This window comes from Siphateles boraxobius, unplaced genomic scaffold (genome assembly GCF_051911475.1).
Source record: "Siphateles boraxobius isolate OS27281-9 unplaced genomic scaffold, OSU_SipBor_1 7, whole genome shotgun sequence".
NCBI lineage: Eukaryota > Metazoa > Chordata > Actinopteri > Cypriniformes > Leuciscidae > Siphateles > Siphateles boraxobius.
Window position 1 is genome coordinate 11887107 of NW_027509197.1, and position 14798 is coordinate 11901904.

At 38.6% G+C, this 14798-nt stretch overlaps 1 protein-coding gene across 7 annotated transcripts in view; it reads left to right on the top strand.

The window, feature by feature from the left end:
* The window catches only part of pard3bb (par-3 family cell polarity regulator beta b), a 343528-nt gene that overhangs the window by 167147 nt on the left and 161583 nt on the right, over positions 1 to 14798 (top strand). For all 7 annotated transcript variants that reach the window (XM_077216357.1, XM_077216355.1, XM_077216356.1 and 4 more), the window contains 2 exons: positions 2210 to 2395; positions 9535 to 9705. In XM_077216357.1, coding sequence (XP_077072472.1) covers positions 2210 to 2395; positions 9535 to 9705 — 357 coding nt within the window. The remainder of the gene's footprint in view (positions 1 to 2209; positions 2396 to 9534; positions 9706 to 14798) is intronic.

Here is a 14798-nt window from a genome sequence, read left to right on the forward strand (position 1 = left end):
TTTTTGTTGTTAGTTACTGTTAGAGTATGTTTTACATGGTACATAAAACTATTATATACAGTCATGTGAAAAAGAAAGGATACCCTTTTGAATTCTATGGTGTTACTTATCAGGGCAAAAAATAAATAATCTGGTCATTAGCAGGTCTTAAAAATAGGTAAATACAACCTCAGATGAACAACAACACATTACAAACTGTATTACATTGTGTCATCATTCATTTAACAAAAGTAAAGCCGAAATGGAGAAGCTATGGGTGGCAAACTAAGTACACGCTGTGACTTGGTTGCTTGTTTAGCCACTTTTAGCCACAATAACTTGAAGTAATAATTTTCTGTATGACTTTATCAGTCTCTCACATCCTTCTGGAGGAATGTTTGCCCCACTCTTCTCTACAATATTGCATGTGCTTATCCACAGTGGGTTGAGGTCTGGACTTTGACTGGGCCAGTGCAACTCCTTGATTCTTTTCTTTTTCAGGCATTCTGGTGTAGATTTGCTGGTGTTCTTAGGATTATTGTTGCATGGCCCGATTTCGGCCAATCTTTAGCTGTCGAACAGATGGCTTCACTTTTGACTCTAGAATACTTTGGTATACAGAGTTCATGGTTGACTCAATGACTGCAAGTGCCCAGGTCCAGTGGCTTCTAAACAACCCCAAATCATCACCCCTCCACCACCGTGCTTGACCGTTGGTATGAGGTGTTTGTGCTGATTTGCTGTGTTTGGTTTTTGCCAATCGTGCATTATTCATGCATTTTGGCCAAACATCTCCACTTTGGTTTTATCTGTCCAAAGGACATTTTTCAGATGCAGCTTTACAAACCTGAGTTGTGCAGCCATGCTCTTTTTAGAGAGAAGAGGCTTTTTCCTGGCAACCCTTCCAAACAAACCATACTTGTTCAGAATTGTACTGTCATGAACTTCAACATTTAACATGTTAACTGAGGCCTGTAGAGTCTAAGATATAGCTATTGGGTGTTTTGCAGTTTCTCTGAGCAGTGCACGGTCTGACTTTGAGGTGAATTTGCTGGGGAGTCCACTCCTGGGAAGATTGGCAACTGTCTTGAATGTGTGAATAATATTCCTCACTGTAGAATGATGGACTTCAAATTGTTTCGAAATGGCTGTATAACCCTTCCCAGATGGGTGCAACAATTGCATCTCTAAGATCATTGCTGATGTCTTTCCTCCTTGGCATTGTGCTAATACACACCTGAAGGCTCTAGAGCAGCAAACTGCCCAAACCTCTGCTTTAATTTGAGCATACTTGCTGATGATCAGTTAATCAAAGACTTTTGATCAGCAGAGCCTGACTGCTACTTACCCTCTTAATTCTTATGGAAGCAGTAAGGGTGTACTTAGCTTGTCACCCATTGGTTCTCTATTTTGGCCTATTTTTTGTTAAATAAAAAAATGACAGTGTAACATGTCATGTGTTGTTGTTCATCTGAGGTTATATTTACCTCATTTTAGGACCTACCAAGAACCAGATGATTGTTTCATTATTTTATGATACGTAAAACCATATAATTGAATAATGTCCTTTCTATTTCGCATGACTGATCTTTTCAAGATATGTCCCATTGAACATGCTCATTGGGACCGGGAAGATTTGAGATGCACAGAGAAAAAGTAGGATGTTTCACTTGCACCATTAAAGCACTTTTAGAAACTTTGGTATCAACATCTCTTTCTCTCTCTTATTATGTATTTCTAACAGACACTAGTATGCCATTATATAGATCAAACACAAACTACTTTCAGACCTTTTTCAAAACCATTTTTCGTATTCATTCTTCTCTCTGCAAAGAAAGCCTGTTCCCGTGGCGACGTAATATTATTTTTACCACATAGATATAATAATTAATTTTTTTTCCTTCCTTTTCATTAACATTCATTTTAAAACAAACTTTCGCTGTAGAGATGTACAGGTAATTTTAGCATCATTATGGCAAGAGAACAGACAAAGAGAAAAGAAAGGAAATGGGGAAAAGCGGGAGGGAGAATGCAGCGGGGAGCTGAGAGTGGACTACATAATGGAGAATGGATTATGTTTCTAAATGACCCCATTGCCATCACAGGAAGAAAAGAGGCCTGCAAAGGTTGAGCTATTCTCTGCTAAAATAGTGGGATTTTTATGTTTGAATGGAATGACCTGTCTTCTTCCTCATCTCATTCTCTTCTGTTATTGTTGTTTTCCTCTCAGAAAGAGGAGCAGGCCCGCTTGCTGCTGTCTGAGGAAGGAAAGGAGCAGCTGATGTTTGAGGTCCCCCTCAATGACTCTGGCTCAGCTGGGTTAGGGGTCAGCCTGAAAGGTAATAAGTCCCGTGAGACCGGCGAGGACCTGGGCATCTTTATCAAGTCCATAATCCATGGAGGAGCAGCTTTTAAGGTAAAACAGCACATTTACAATTGGCAGATGCTTTATATATATATATATATATATATATATATATATATATATATATAACTATATATACATACAGGGGTTAAAGTGGGCCGGAACGCCTCAGATAAATTATTAAATAAATAGATTCACAAATCTAGATGGTCCCGAGATGGACCGACTGGCCGACCAACCTCGGCCTTCCTCCCCGCTGAACACGAGTGATTATAAATGCGTGAAATGCACTCACGGTGGTTGAGCGCGGTAAAGTTAGTTTAATGTTCGATATTTCGCCGGACATTGTTTTCCCTTGCCACTGTTCTATAGGGTCGGTAGTCTTACAAAGATATCAATAGCAGGATTAGTTTTAACATTATGTAACCATTATCGACAATAAATATTCGTTCAAAATCAGCATTAATGCTGCATATTTATACCCGGGGGGTTGGGGGCTGGGGACTGGATACAGTGCCAGGACTAAATTTTTGGCCCAGTGTTCAGCAATTTTAACATAGTATCGTCATCATATCAGTTTTGATGGACCACAATAAAACCATTGAAATATCAAGTAAATAAGTATTGTGATATGTGGTGCCACAGTGACACTCTTGTCCCAAAAAGTATTGCTATACCACGATACTCAATATGTTGTCCCTCTGTGAGTAATTTTCCCCTGTTGCACCTACACAAAATTTGAGGGTTCCCCCACCTACCAAATCCCACTTTATTTATTTATTTATTTATTTATTTATTTATTTACTTACTTACTTACTTACTTACTTACTTACTTACTTACTTACTTACTTACTTATTTATTTATTGAATATGTCAAAACAGGAAAGAAAATTGCCACTTATTTTTTTTTTCATGGGGTTGCAGTAGTAGCTCATGAATTGTCCCTTCAGGATTTCAAACCTACCCCCTATTTGTAAAGCCCAGACCTTTAACCACTAAGCTATATCAAGCATAATGTACAGTGGCCCCAAACACTTAAATTGTATGAATTTCATTACATGCATAAGAACCTTAGTCCCAATCTCATTTGCATTAACACTGAACATGTTCAACTAGTAAGAGCCAGAAAGTGTCCAAATATACCACTGTACAAAAGCTGGGGGTTAGTAAAACAACAAACAAAAAAAACATACTAACCCCCCAACTTATGAACCCAACCAAAAAAAACGTTTCCAAATAAATGCTGTTCTTTATTCATTACACATTATTCATCATCACCGTTTCCACAAACATCACAGTTTCCACAAAAAATATTAAGCAGCAAAATTGTTTTCTTGATGATAATGGCTGCTGAAAAGTTTGTTTGCCATCACAAGAATACATAAAAAAAGTAAATGTTATATTTGAATTTAATTTTATAGTTATTTTAAATTATTATATTTTTTCACAATATTATTGTTTAGATTGTATTTTTGTTCAAATAAATGTAGCCTTGGTGAGCATAAGAGACTTCTTTAAAAAAAATCTTACCGACCCCAAACTTTTGTCTTAATTCTGAGCATAACTGTTGTTTTATAACTATAACACAAGCACACCACTTCTTTCTTTGCAATTTTTAAGAGTTCAAAGCAGTTTCTTAAGTGCAAATTACTTTTTGGGGCCACCATAGCTTAGGAGGCCAGAGGAATAGGATCACTCATAAAATGAGAGAAATAATGTGAATATGACAGGAGACACTGATGGCAGCCTAATAGATGTCCTCACAGTGTTAAACATTACTTTAGGTTTGTGAGTTGAGACTGTAAATAGGTCATGATCCCTGTTAGCTACTCTTGGCATGTGTTTTGGTTCCCTTGACCTCTGACCTCTGTCCCTTCCACTAAATGGGGTTTCATTTGACCTTAACAGACGGGATCGGGACTGTCAGCAGGGTGCTGAGTATTTCTATTGGCTCATCTTTCCGTCTGTATTAACATGTGTTTTTTTCAGCTGCACCTGTTCATTTTCCAGTTTCTCATTCAGTCGCGTGGTATTGACGACAGAATAGTTGTTTCTGCCCATTTGGTTAAATACCATTAATCTCGATTATATGTTTTTTTTGGGGGGGTTATGGCGGTTCAGGTGTTCAAATGATTGGAAATCTGCACTTTGTTTTATTTTTTCCTTTTTTTACCACATACTAAGTGACATGATGTTTATACCTGAATGACTCAGATTTTCTATCAACCAGTCTCTATACAATTCTTCCAGCTACTGACGTGTGTGTGTGTGTGTGTGTGTGTGTGTGTGTGTGTGTGTGTGTGTGTGTGTGTGTGTGTGTGTGTGTGTGTGTGTGTGTGTGTGTGTGTGTGTGTGTGTGTGTGTGTGTGTGTGTGTGTGTGTGTGTGTGTGTGTGTGTGTGTGTGTGTGTGTGTGTGTGTATTCACATTTATGTGTGTGAAGATAAGGGTTTGATTTGTACCTGACTGAAGTATCTTCTCACTCTGCTTTGTCAGGCCTTTAGGTTGAAAAAAGCCGCTTTTGGGTTCCAGAGGTTGTGTAGAGAGAAAATAACTTCTTAAATCTCTATCATTCTGAAGCTTTAGGGTCAGATCATCCTGTTCAGACGGGGATAGCGAGAGCCACTGCAAGGTGATGCACGTGAGTTCTCATACTTGAGTCTCAGCACAGTGGAACACTTCTAATTGTAATTCCCTATCCAGTCCCCAGTGAGAGAATTCAGAAACGCTGCTTGTGTTAGCTCCAGCACATTAATGCTAATTAAAAACTCTCCAAGCCCATGTTAATGAGTTGGAAGCGTCCCGAGTCTGTGGGTGGGATGCGTTTTTTCCCCAGAGCCGAAGTGGGAAGGCAAGAGGAGGTTGGGGTGAACAGCAGTGTCTTCTTGCAAAGTTATTGTTGGCTTGCACTTACAAAACTGAGGGAAATGCAGTGTAAAACAGCAGTCAGATTGCACTGAACATGTCCTTGGGGGTTTTATTCTCTTGTCCTTCTGTCCTTCAACACTATTGATTTGGCCCTGGGCTCATTTCAGTAGATAAATAGTTTTCAAACTGGGTAGCTTTCAGTTTCAGATTAGTTAGAAATCAGAATATTGTTTTTGATATGTTTTTCTCTTATTTTACGTCTGCAAGACTTCCTCATTTGATGAAGCACAATCATTCATTCATTCATTCATTCATTTATTTATTCATTCATTCATTCACTCATTCATTTTCTGACATGATGCATTTTATCTGGAGTTTTTGTACGAAAAGTGCCATACAGATAAGATGTAGTAAAATTGTTTTAGTACAAAGTGAAGAGGTGAAACTGCATACAATATAAATATGAACAGGCAGTATAAACATCATAAAAAGTTAGGGAGTTAAACAATTCTTGTATACTGTAAATGCAGTGAAGAGTTGTTGCACATGATCATTAACATTTGCTTGAAGTAAATATTTTGTCTAGTAATTTTTGACAATTGCAGCAATTTTGTGGCCCCAAATTTCTAATTTCTGACTTTCTGGCCAATATTCCCTGAAAGTTCTTTAACTGCATGATTTTCCTCTGGTCTGGCATGAAGACCAGTGTAATCTGAATCAATACCCCATTTCCTGCTCTTTATTAACCACCATTAGTTTAGTCTCTTTTTCTCAAAATAGCCATCAACTATTATGTCTGAACATAAGCAGGTAAACGTGATTTCACCAATTATGTTGTTTCATCTTTGTTGATCCTGGAACAACATCCCAATCAACCAATCGGATTTGAGGGCCAAGTTTAAAGTTTGTTAAGTTTAGGCTTATAACCCGGGTTAGGTGTTTCTACGTCGATGTTATTCACCTATCAATTCCCTCTGATTTTAGGGGTTGAGTTATGGGTATGGGTTAGGTTTAGGGGTAGGAATAGGGTTAGGACTAGTTTTTCGGACAAGAATGTTGATCCAGGAATATGTCTGTCTTGGCAAAATCTCTATGACCCTTAGAGGCGAAAACGTCTCTCCCATGTTCAGAATACTGGTTAACTGCCTTTATTCTTTATTTTAACATAACAAATTAATAGAACAGTGACCATAGATCATGACAAGTGCATTTCAAAAAGCATAGATACCATCATCAAAAATAAATAAATAAAGAATAAAGAAAGAAGCACAAAGAAAAAAAAAAAACTATTTTGGGTCCACCTAAATATGTAAAAAGAGGGTCCATGTCAGATAAAAAAACATCTATTTTCTCTTTTGACCAATACATAATATATTCCAGTGAAATAAAATCTGATATTACTTTATGCCACTCTGACACTGTTGGCAGTTTATCAGAGATCCATTTAATAAAAATGTGCTTACGGGCAGTTTAATTTTAAGTAAGGAGATAAACAACTTTCTGTTTGAAGCACTCTTTATATTATTATCAGCAATACCTTATAACAAAAAAATAAATAAAGTGGATTGAGGTCACATCATGTATTGAATATAAGACTTAGTCTTCTACAAATCTGTATCCAGTAGGCTTTAATATGTATACATTTCCAAGTATAGTGAACAGAGTCTCCCTCTTCTACTTTGCACTTTAGATAATGCCGAGTATAATTGTACGAAACATTGTCTGCGTAATGAGGTAATTTGGAGACATTGTAAAAGTTTGAACTGTAACTCTTTAGTTATATTACAAATGGATATATTGCCAGCATACTGCCAATTTGGTCTCCAAGTATCTGCATCAATTGAGAGCGCAGTGAGGTTTTATTTATTTAAATTGGTACTTTTGTTCCCTTCAGTCCTGAATTGTTGGTTACTATTGTGCTCCAATCTTCTAAAACATCCAACTCTACCATTGATGTGTATTATGTGTATTACAGACAGTCAGCATTGAGTATAATAGATAAGCAAAATGAATTATAGGGTTGCATTTCCTGAAGGAAACAGTGTAAGGCAGATTTTTGTAGTTTGCATGCATCTGTATGTTAAGAAATTCAGGATTAATTATTTGTAGAAGTATGATATGTTTATAACAAAGCCTTAAGCAAAATGATTGAGGAATGTCCATACAGTGCTGCCTCTATTAAATGTTTATACATGTAAAGAGTGTAAGAGAGATGGACTCATTTTAAAACCACACCGCAAACTGCAGACAGATTGTGTGATTTCACAGAATCAAGTTTGAAAATTAGATCAGGACTTTTATAAGGTTTCCTAATTCTCTGTGACTCCGATATCATGAGGACAGGACATCTTTTCACCCAAAGGCCCCTGTAATGAAAGTATATCTCCTTCATTTACAGAGAGCAAGGGCACAAAGTGCACACTGCCAAGGCTCATAGAGTTAGTGGGTGTGTGTTATTTCTGTAAATTGTGATTAACCGTGTGGTACTCTGATACCTCTATAGAGCAGACAGTCAGGAAAATTAATACCATTCATTTTTTCCATAGAAAAATTGTGATGACATGTCAGACCTACCTCCAGCTCCAAGGTTTTTAATCTGCGATATATCCTATGTATTGCATAATCAATGATTTTCAGTTAAAGGGAAAATATCATGCAAATCTGACTTTTTGTGTGTTTAAATGCTATAATCGGGTCCAAAAAATGTCAAAGCTGTCTCAGGGAACTGTCAACTTGTGTAAAAGTTAAACTTGACAGTACATGCAAGTCGATGAGATGAATCAATGTAACTCCACAACAACTACATCCATGTATCCACTAACCTGAGTCTCTCTGTAAGGTTTCAATCCACTACGGGTTATTTCGGTGATTTGACTGAAATTCGCGTTTGTTATTGCTGGAGTATCTGAAGCTTCTTTAAAAGGATCGGCCATCTTCTGAACAGAGGCGGGGGACAGCAGCTCATTTGAATTGAAAGGGACACACACGAAAATGGCGTGATTTTGCAAAAAGGGGCAACTTTGACAACTTTGAGCTGACATTTCACATACACATTCTGGGGACACCATAAATGTATAATACATCTTGTGAATAGGGGCATAATATGTCACCTTTAAAGCTTATTGCACTGTCATTTTTTTTTATTACATTACGCAATGTTTCATAGGATTAGATAAATCGTGAACCTAAACAAAACCAAAATTAACAAAAAAAAAATAGCATTTTGCTGTATTAAAGGTAACATTAAGTCTTCACTGTGGATGGAGTCACAGCAAAATATTCTGATTTACTTGAGATCAAGCATTGTTACTTCATCATCTTTAGTTTATACTGTTCACTAATGATCAGCATCTTTGTCTGTACATCTGAGGCATTTTGCAAGTTCTTGCGTTAACCCTCATGTGACTCTCAGCTCCCTACTTCACCCGGAGACAGAGGAAGCAGATCAGAGGCCTCTGCAGTGAAAACACTAATTAATATTAATTGTAATGAACTTTAGGGCTTTTTATATGCCATGTAATATGCATGCCTTATAATGTGCTTATAGTGTACCAGAGAGACAGAGCTTCTGAATTGAGGGAAATGTACTCCTTGACAGCATGCCCCTATAGCCTCAACCGAGGATAATATGCTTTTGGAAAGCAGAGAGTTCTTGCAGAATCTGAGGAAATACATCAGAGATGTGATGAAAGTAGGACATTGTCAAGGTCTTCTGATGGACAAAAAGCCCCAAATCCAGTTGTACATTAGCACTGATCTTGGTGTAGTGTAATGGTTAAAGAGGTAGTGTCTTAGGATAGTAAACACATTAAGATAGAGGCTGTGGGAAATTAAGTTCTCTTTCATGTACTCACCCTTATGCTTTTTGAAACCTCGTATTTTTTCTTATTGGATAAAAAATGTATCCTACTCAAACTCAAATAAATTAAAAATTTTTGAATTTATGTGCATCTTGCCGTTTCCATCCAGCAGTTTTTTATGTGATATCCCAAAATGCATATAAAAGTAGGTGGATGGAAACATAGCCATGACTGACTTTTTTTTTTATGTGAAAAAATAAATAAATATTGGACCCCATTGACTTGTCACATGTCTCATATTGACACATGTCTCAAAATTTGTTCCACTCATACAGGTTTGGAATGACATCATTTTCTTTTTTGGGGTTGAACTATCCCTTTAAGGCTCAAGGCTGGTAAATGGAAGCTTGCTGGTTTGATTCACTGATGTGGAAGTTGCTAAAATAATTCAAAGCCAAACCAATGGCTTGTCTTGTGACACTAAATAAATATTCTGACTTTTGAATCTGTCTTTTTTGCTTAGGATGGGCGTCTGCATATCAATGACCAACTGATTGCTGTCAATGGTGAACCGCTCTTGGGGAAGTCCAACCATGAAGCCATGGAGACCCTGCGCAGATCCATGTCCATGGAGGGGAACCTGAGAGGAATGATCCAGTTGGTGGTGCTCCGTGCTTTAGTTCAACCTAACCAGGTATGTACGTACTTCTAGAACACATTTAACTTTGATCGTTAGCACTCTTCTTTCTTCTCCTGCCTAAAACCTGCTTTGGTGTTTGGGTTAGTGACAAATAAGGTTTGTCAAGATGAGAAAATTGAAAATCTTGTAAAAACTTGTTTTAAAAGCATGCATCAGGTATGTTAAAATGTACATAGTATATTTATGTTGATTTTATGAAATTAGAAATGACATTTGTACCATTTTTTTATGAAAGTTAAAGGACAAGTTCAGTATTTTACACTTAAAGGAGAACTCCGGCGCAAAATGAACCTGGGGTGTAATAACACATTGGCACCGAGTCGACTGTTCTCTGGAATATACGCTAGTATATGGGGCATATAATAAGTAAAAAGAGATCGCTAGTTAATACCACTAACAAGGCTCAAAATAGCCCCACACTAACACGGTAGCTTAATGAGGGTCTCCACATACACACCGAAGCACTGAGAACTTTGTAAGTGTACAGACAGTTTAATAATAATATACTTTATAAAGACAGTACCATCGCGTGTGCAGGCAGGAGCCATCTTTGGGAAACAGCCTCGACCAGTCGAACCACTAACGCCGTGCTAAGTGAGCTGAACTGTGAGATTCCAAGTCACAGTTCAGCTCGTAGCATGCCGTTCGTGGTTCGACTGGTCGAGACTGTTTTCCAAAGATGGCTCCGCGATGGTACTGTCTTCATTTTGCACCGGAGTTCTCCTTTAAAGCCCTGTTTTAAGATTGTTTCTGATGAAATAGAACGGTTTAGATTGAAATTTGGACAAATGCTGCTGTCCTGAGAATTTTAGGTTTCTGTATTAGCACCCCCCACCTCCACAATGGTTTCATAGGGGCACTGGAAGAATCATTCATAAAACGCATTAAACTTTAGTTTACAAAGACGTGAAACTCACCGAGTGGTCTGGGGTGTTCACTGATATGCTCACACAAAAATCGCTGCAAAAGATGCTAAATTTTAGACAAAAAAGAGAATGTATGCAAGTAATTTGCCATTTTATTTTGAAATTTTAACCCTATTAAATTTAATTAAACAACATGGACACAAAAAAAATGACACATGGACACACACCATTGACCCGTTTACTGATTTCGTATGTTCCTATCTGGTCCAAGCTGGTTTAGGCAGTTGATCAGGTGGGCTCCCAGTTGGTGGGGCCAAGACTGACCTTGTAAAGCCCCAAACTGGTGGGGAACTGGTTGAACTGTCTAACCATAACACAGTATGAGAAATGTATTATTTTTTATCTCACAGGTGTTCAGCAAATGCACATACGTACTTGTTTTTCTAGCAAGATGACTGATATTCTCCTTGAATTTACACAGCAGAATAGATGTGGCAGTCTTGTTTTGAAAGTGCTAAATATAAAGTTTGGTTATGAATCAGAGTGACAACTACATTATTTAACCCTACAACTTTTTCAAATCATATAACCACATTTTGAGAGGGAATTTGGATAATCCGTAATGTGTAAATGCAACAACAGTGAGCGACTAGTCCAGGGGTAGGCAAGTTCGGTCCTAGAGAGCGGCTGTACTGCAGAGTTTGGCTCCAACACTGAAATAAACCTCACCTGCCTATAGCCTTAGTAATCCTGAAGACATTGATTAGCTTGCTCAGGTGTGTTTGATTAGAGTTGTAACTAAATTCTGCAGGACAGCGGCTCTCTAGGACCGAACTTGCCTACCCCTGGAGTAGTCTGTCACATTAAGCAGTGTTGCGATAGTGATCACTGTGCATGTGTGTGTTGTGATTTTTCATGTTGGTTATTTGAAGTCAAGCCAATATGGATTAAGTGTGTCAGTTATGTTCAGGCCCCTCATAGTAAATAAATAAATGAAGTTTCCCCATGTTTTGATGTAGTGCACCAGTGCTGCCCTACAAAGTACCTACAAAGACCATAACTCGCTAGAGTGTGGAACTGAAAAAAATTACTTTAAAGATTTTCAGTTGTCCCGAAAATCGGGCAATTAGATGTTTAAGTAATGAAAATGATTTACATAAAACAATCTTGATCTGAAACTTGACTTGTGACCACTATTTTAAAGTTACTGTACTCTGCCTATGTATTGACAGCAAAAAGTGAGAAGTCATGCCAAGGCAAAAGGCAGTAACTTCCACATTATCAATATGCGGTTGCTGATCACCATTAACAAAATCATTATAGCAACACCTGTATAAAATCTAGTGATCGTGGCATTTATTTTGTATGATTTACAATTACTTATAGCCATCTACTTATTGCTATTCTGTGCTTTGGTTGCATTCTGGTGGCCCTATTAATAGCCTACATTAGACATGACAAAATACCTCCATAGCGTTAAAGATCTATCTTCAAGTGGCATAAGACTTGCTAAACATGCGTTCAAAATGATCACGATTAAACAGATCCTCGCACACATTCGACCTGGAGACTGGTTTATAGCGTGGATTTGAAAGACGCATACTTTAACAGGCGCTTACCGAGATTCGTGTTCGAAGGTGTCACGCTCCTCGTCCGTTCACGAAAAGTAGCCTACGCAGTGCTTTCCCCCTTGAGACTCAGTAGGGAGCGTGTTCTGGACTACCTAGACGACTAATGCATTTATAGCACGACCGCCTGTGTTCTGCGTCTTTTCAGTATGTCGTTGGTTCAGTATGGTTTCAGCTGTCTGGCCTATTATTGTGCTTGTGCACTTCGCTCGTCCCGCGGATTTATTCCGGACGCTATGATTGTATGTAGGCTTTAACCTGCTTGTAACAGCTGGTCTGATGTTGTATGCACCAGCACGTCTTGCTTCCTTATGTTTTTTGCACCAATATACCCTTGTTGCTTCATTATTATCACTCCCTGTGATATATTAGTCCCGCGTTGGTTCGACCGTGTTCAGGGCGGTGCTGAAGGCGCCGGCGAAGTTTTGGCACTCTGCCAGCTAGATGCATGATTGTTTCAACCAGGTCCAGTATCCGAACTGGGTGAGTCAGGCCTTTAGTTCTTTATTGTATTCACTTGCTACGGCATGTGTGTAGTTTCTGTCTTCTCTGCATATATCCTTTCCGATCGATATCGCACGTTTGTTGATGGAGCGGGTTCAGAGCATAGCCTACCAAATGTTCTGACCGCATTAGTGCAGGGCAAAGCTCTGAGGACAACAGGGACTGATGGCAGCTGTACAAAGTATCTACACAGGCTACATCATAATTTAACATTTAATGGAGAGTAAAACAAAGGCAGAACACCATATAATCTGATAGGTAGCATTATTTGATAGAACGCCTGCGCAGTAACTTCATATTGATGCGCTGCTTAAAAAAAGGCAGAGAACCGTAACTCAAGCGTGAGCGTTCCAAAACAAAGCCAAAGAACCGTAACTGGTGTTACGGTGTTCTGCCTTGGTTTCTCATGGGCTTTTGGAAGTTACAGTTAAGACAACCCATTATATTCTCGAAAAAACAACGGATTTGACTCAAGATACTTATCCACGTGATAAAGGAGGTCTTAAATGTGCCAAAAATATCAATAACTCATTTTCGACCAAAAACAAAGTTACTGTCTTTTTTTGGTTCACAAACTTTTTTGGTCATATCCAACTTTAAACATTTAATAAATCTTGGCTTTTACTTTGGTTATGTATTAATACAGAAAGGATTCAAACTGCTACAATAAGCTTTTGTTTGGACACGACAGTTTGAGGGACCTGTTAGTAAATATGATTGTCGAACCCAATCACCGACTTTGTGAATGAAGCCTCTTTGGAATTGTATAGTACTGTATTCCAACACAATGGTGTTTCTAGTTTTTATTGCCATGTGGTGCATTTATCTGTGAATTGATAGTTAAGTGATGGTTAGGGTTAGGGTTAGGGTGTGATCCTTTTTTCTGACTTGTAAATGCTTACTAGCATCAGATGATCTCGCAGGGCCACCGTTTAACACATTCAAAATAAAGTTGAAATCTCCATGTCACTCCACCTCACTGGCACATTAATACTCCCATGCTAATATCACCATAAAGTAGCTTCCCGTCATTCAAACTATTGTGATACGTCAGTCTAGACAAAAATAATGCGTGATTGTGTTTTAATGACTTCTACTTGAACAAGCGTTTGTCGGTTTAAGACCGAGTGCAGACAGATGCTCGCCATGTCATAAAAGCTAGTTAGAATGGCTGGTAATTGCCAGTAGTTCTTCACATCCTTTAACTTTCTCCATCATTTCCTCTGTGCTGGTGGAATTCGCCTCCAGCGGGATGTTTTAGCCTTTTCTCCTCCCCTGCACCTGGGTTCGAGAGCGGCCATATGCTCACCCCAGGATTCCCTCTATATCTCACACATGCACACACATGCACACACACGGGCTGACACACTCCACCCCAAGGCCTCCAACTGCTCTAAAGTGGTGTGTAATTAGGCTACACAAAGGAGCTGCCCCTCTGGCCGCATGGATTGATGGTTACTGGGGGCTCTTTGTTCAGACTGACAGGCTGGGAGGAATGGGCATGGCCAGGCCAGGGTGTTATTGTTCTCATAAAATAAAGATTCATGTTTATTATGCTTTATGGGCTGTGGACGCCCCCGTCATGGCTGCCAATGGGACGCAGAATCGAGTCAGGGCCGATGGGATGCCATTGACCCTAGTGTGTAGAGGTGGGATGAGATGCTAGTTGGTGGATGAAAGAAAGAAAAAAAAACATGAATGGACGGGCGACAGATTGTGACTTTGTATAGGACCAGAGAGCTTTTCGCTGGGTTCAGATCGATAGATCATGCAAGCCAGATGCAGGAGAATGAAAGTTTGGTCCTGAGGTGAAACTAACATTGGACTGACGGTGAAATATTGCTCAGCAATATATTATCATGTTGCTTTTTGTACCACAAATAAGAGCTTTATCCTGTAATAAATGGGAGATTAGTTTCTACACCCACAAGGCATTACGAGAATGTATTGTTGAAGCTTTTATTTCTTTATATTATGCGGTTTATACTATCTTAATAAATTTCGGCCTGTTGTAGCTTTTTGATTCTTTCTAGCTCCAATAAATAAAGTCCAAAAAGTTATCTTCAAGCCTGGAGCCAGTTTTAATTCT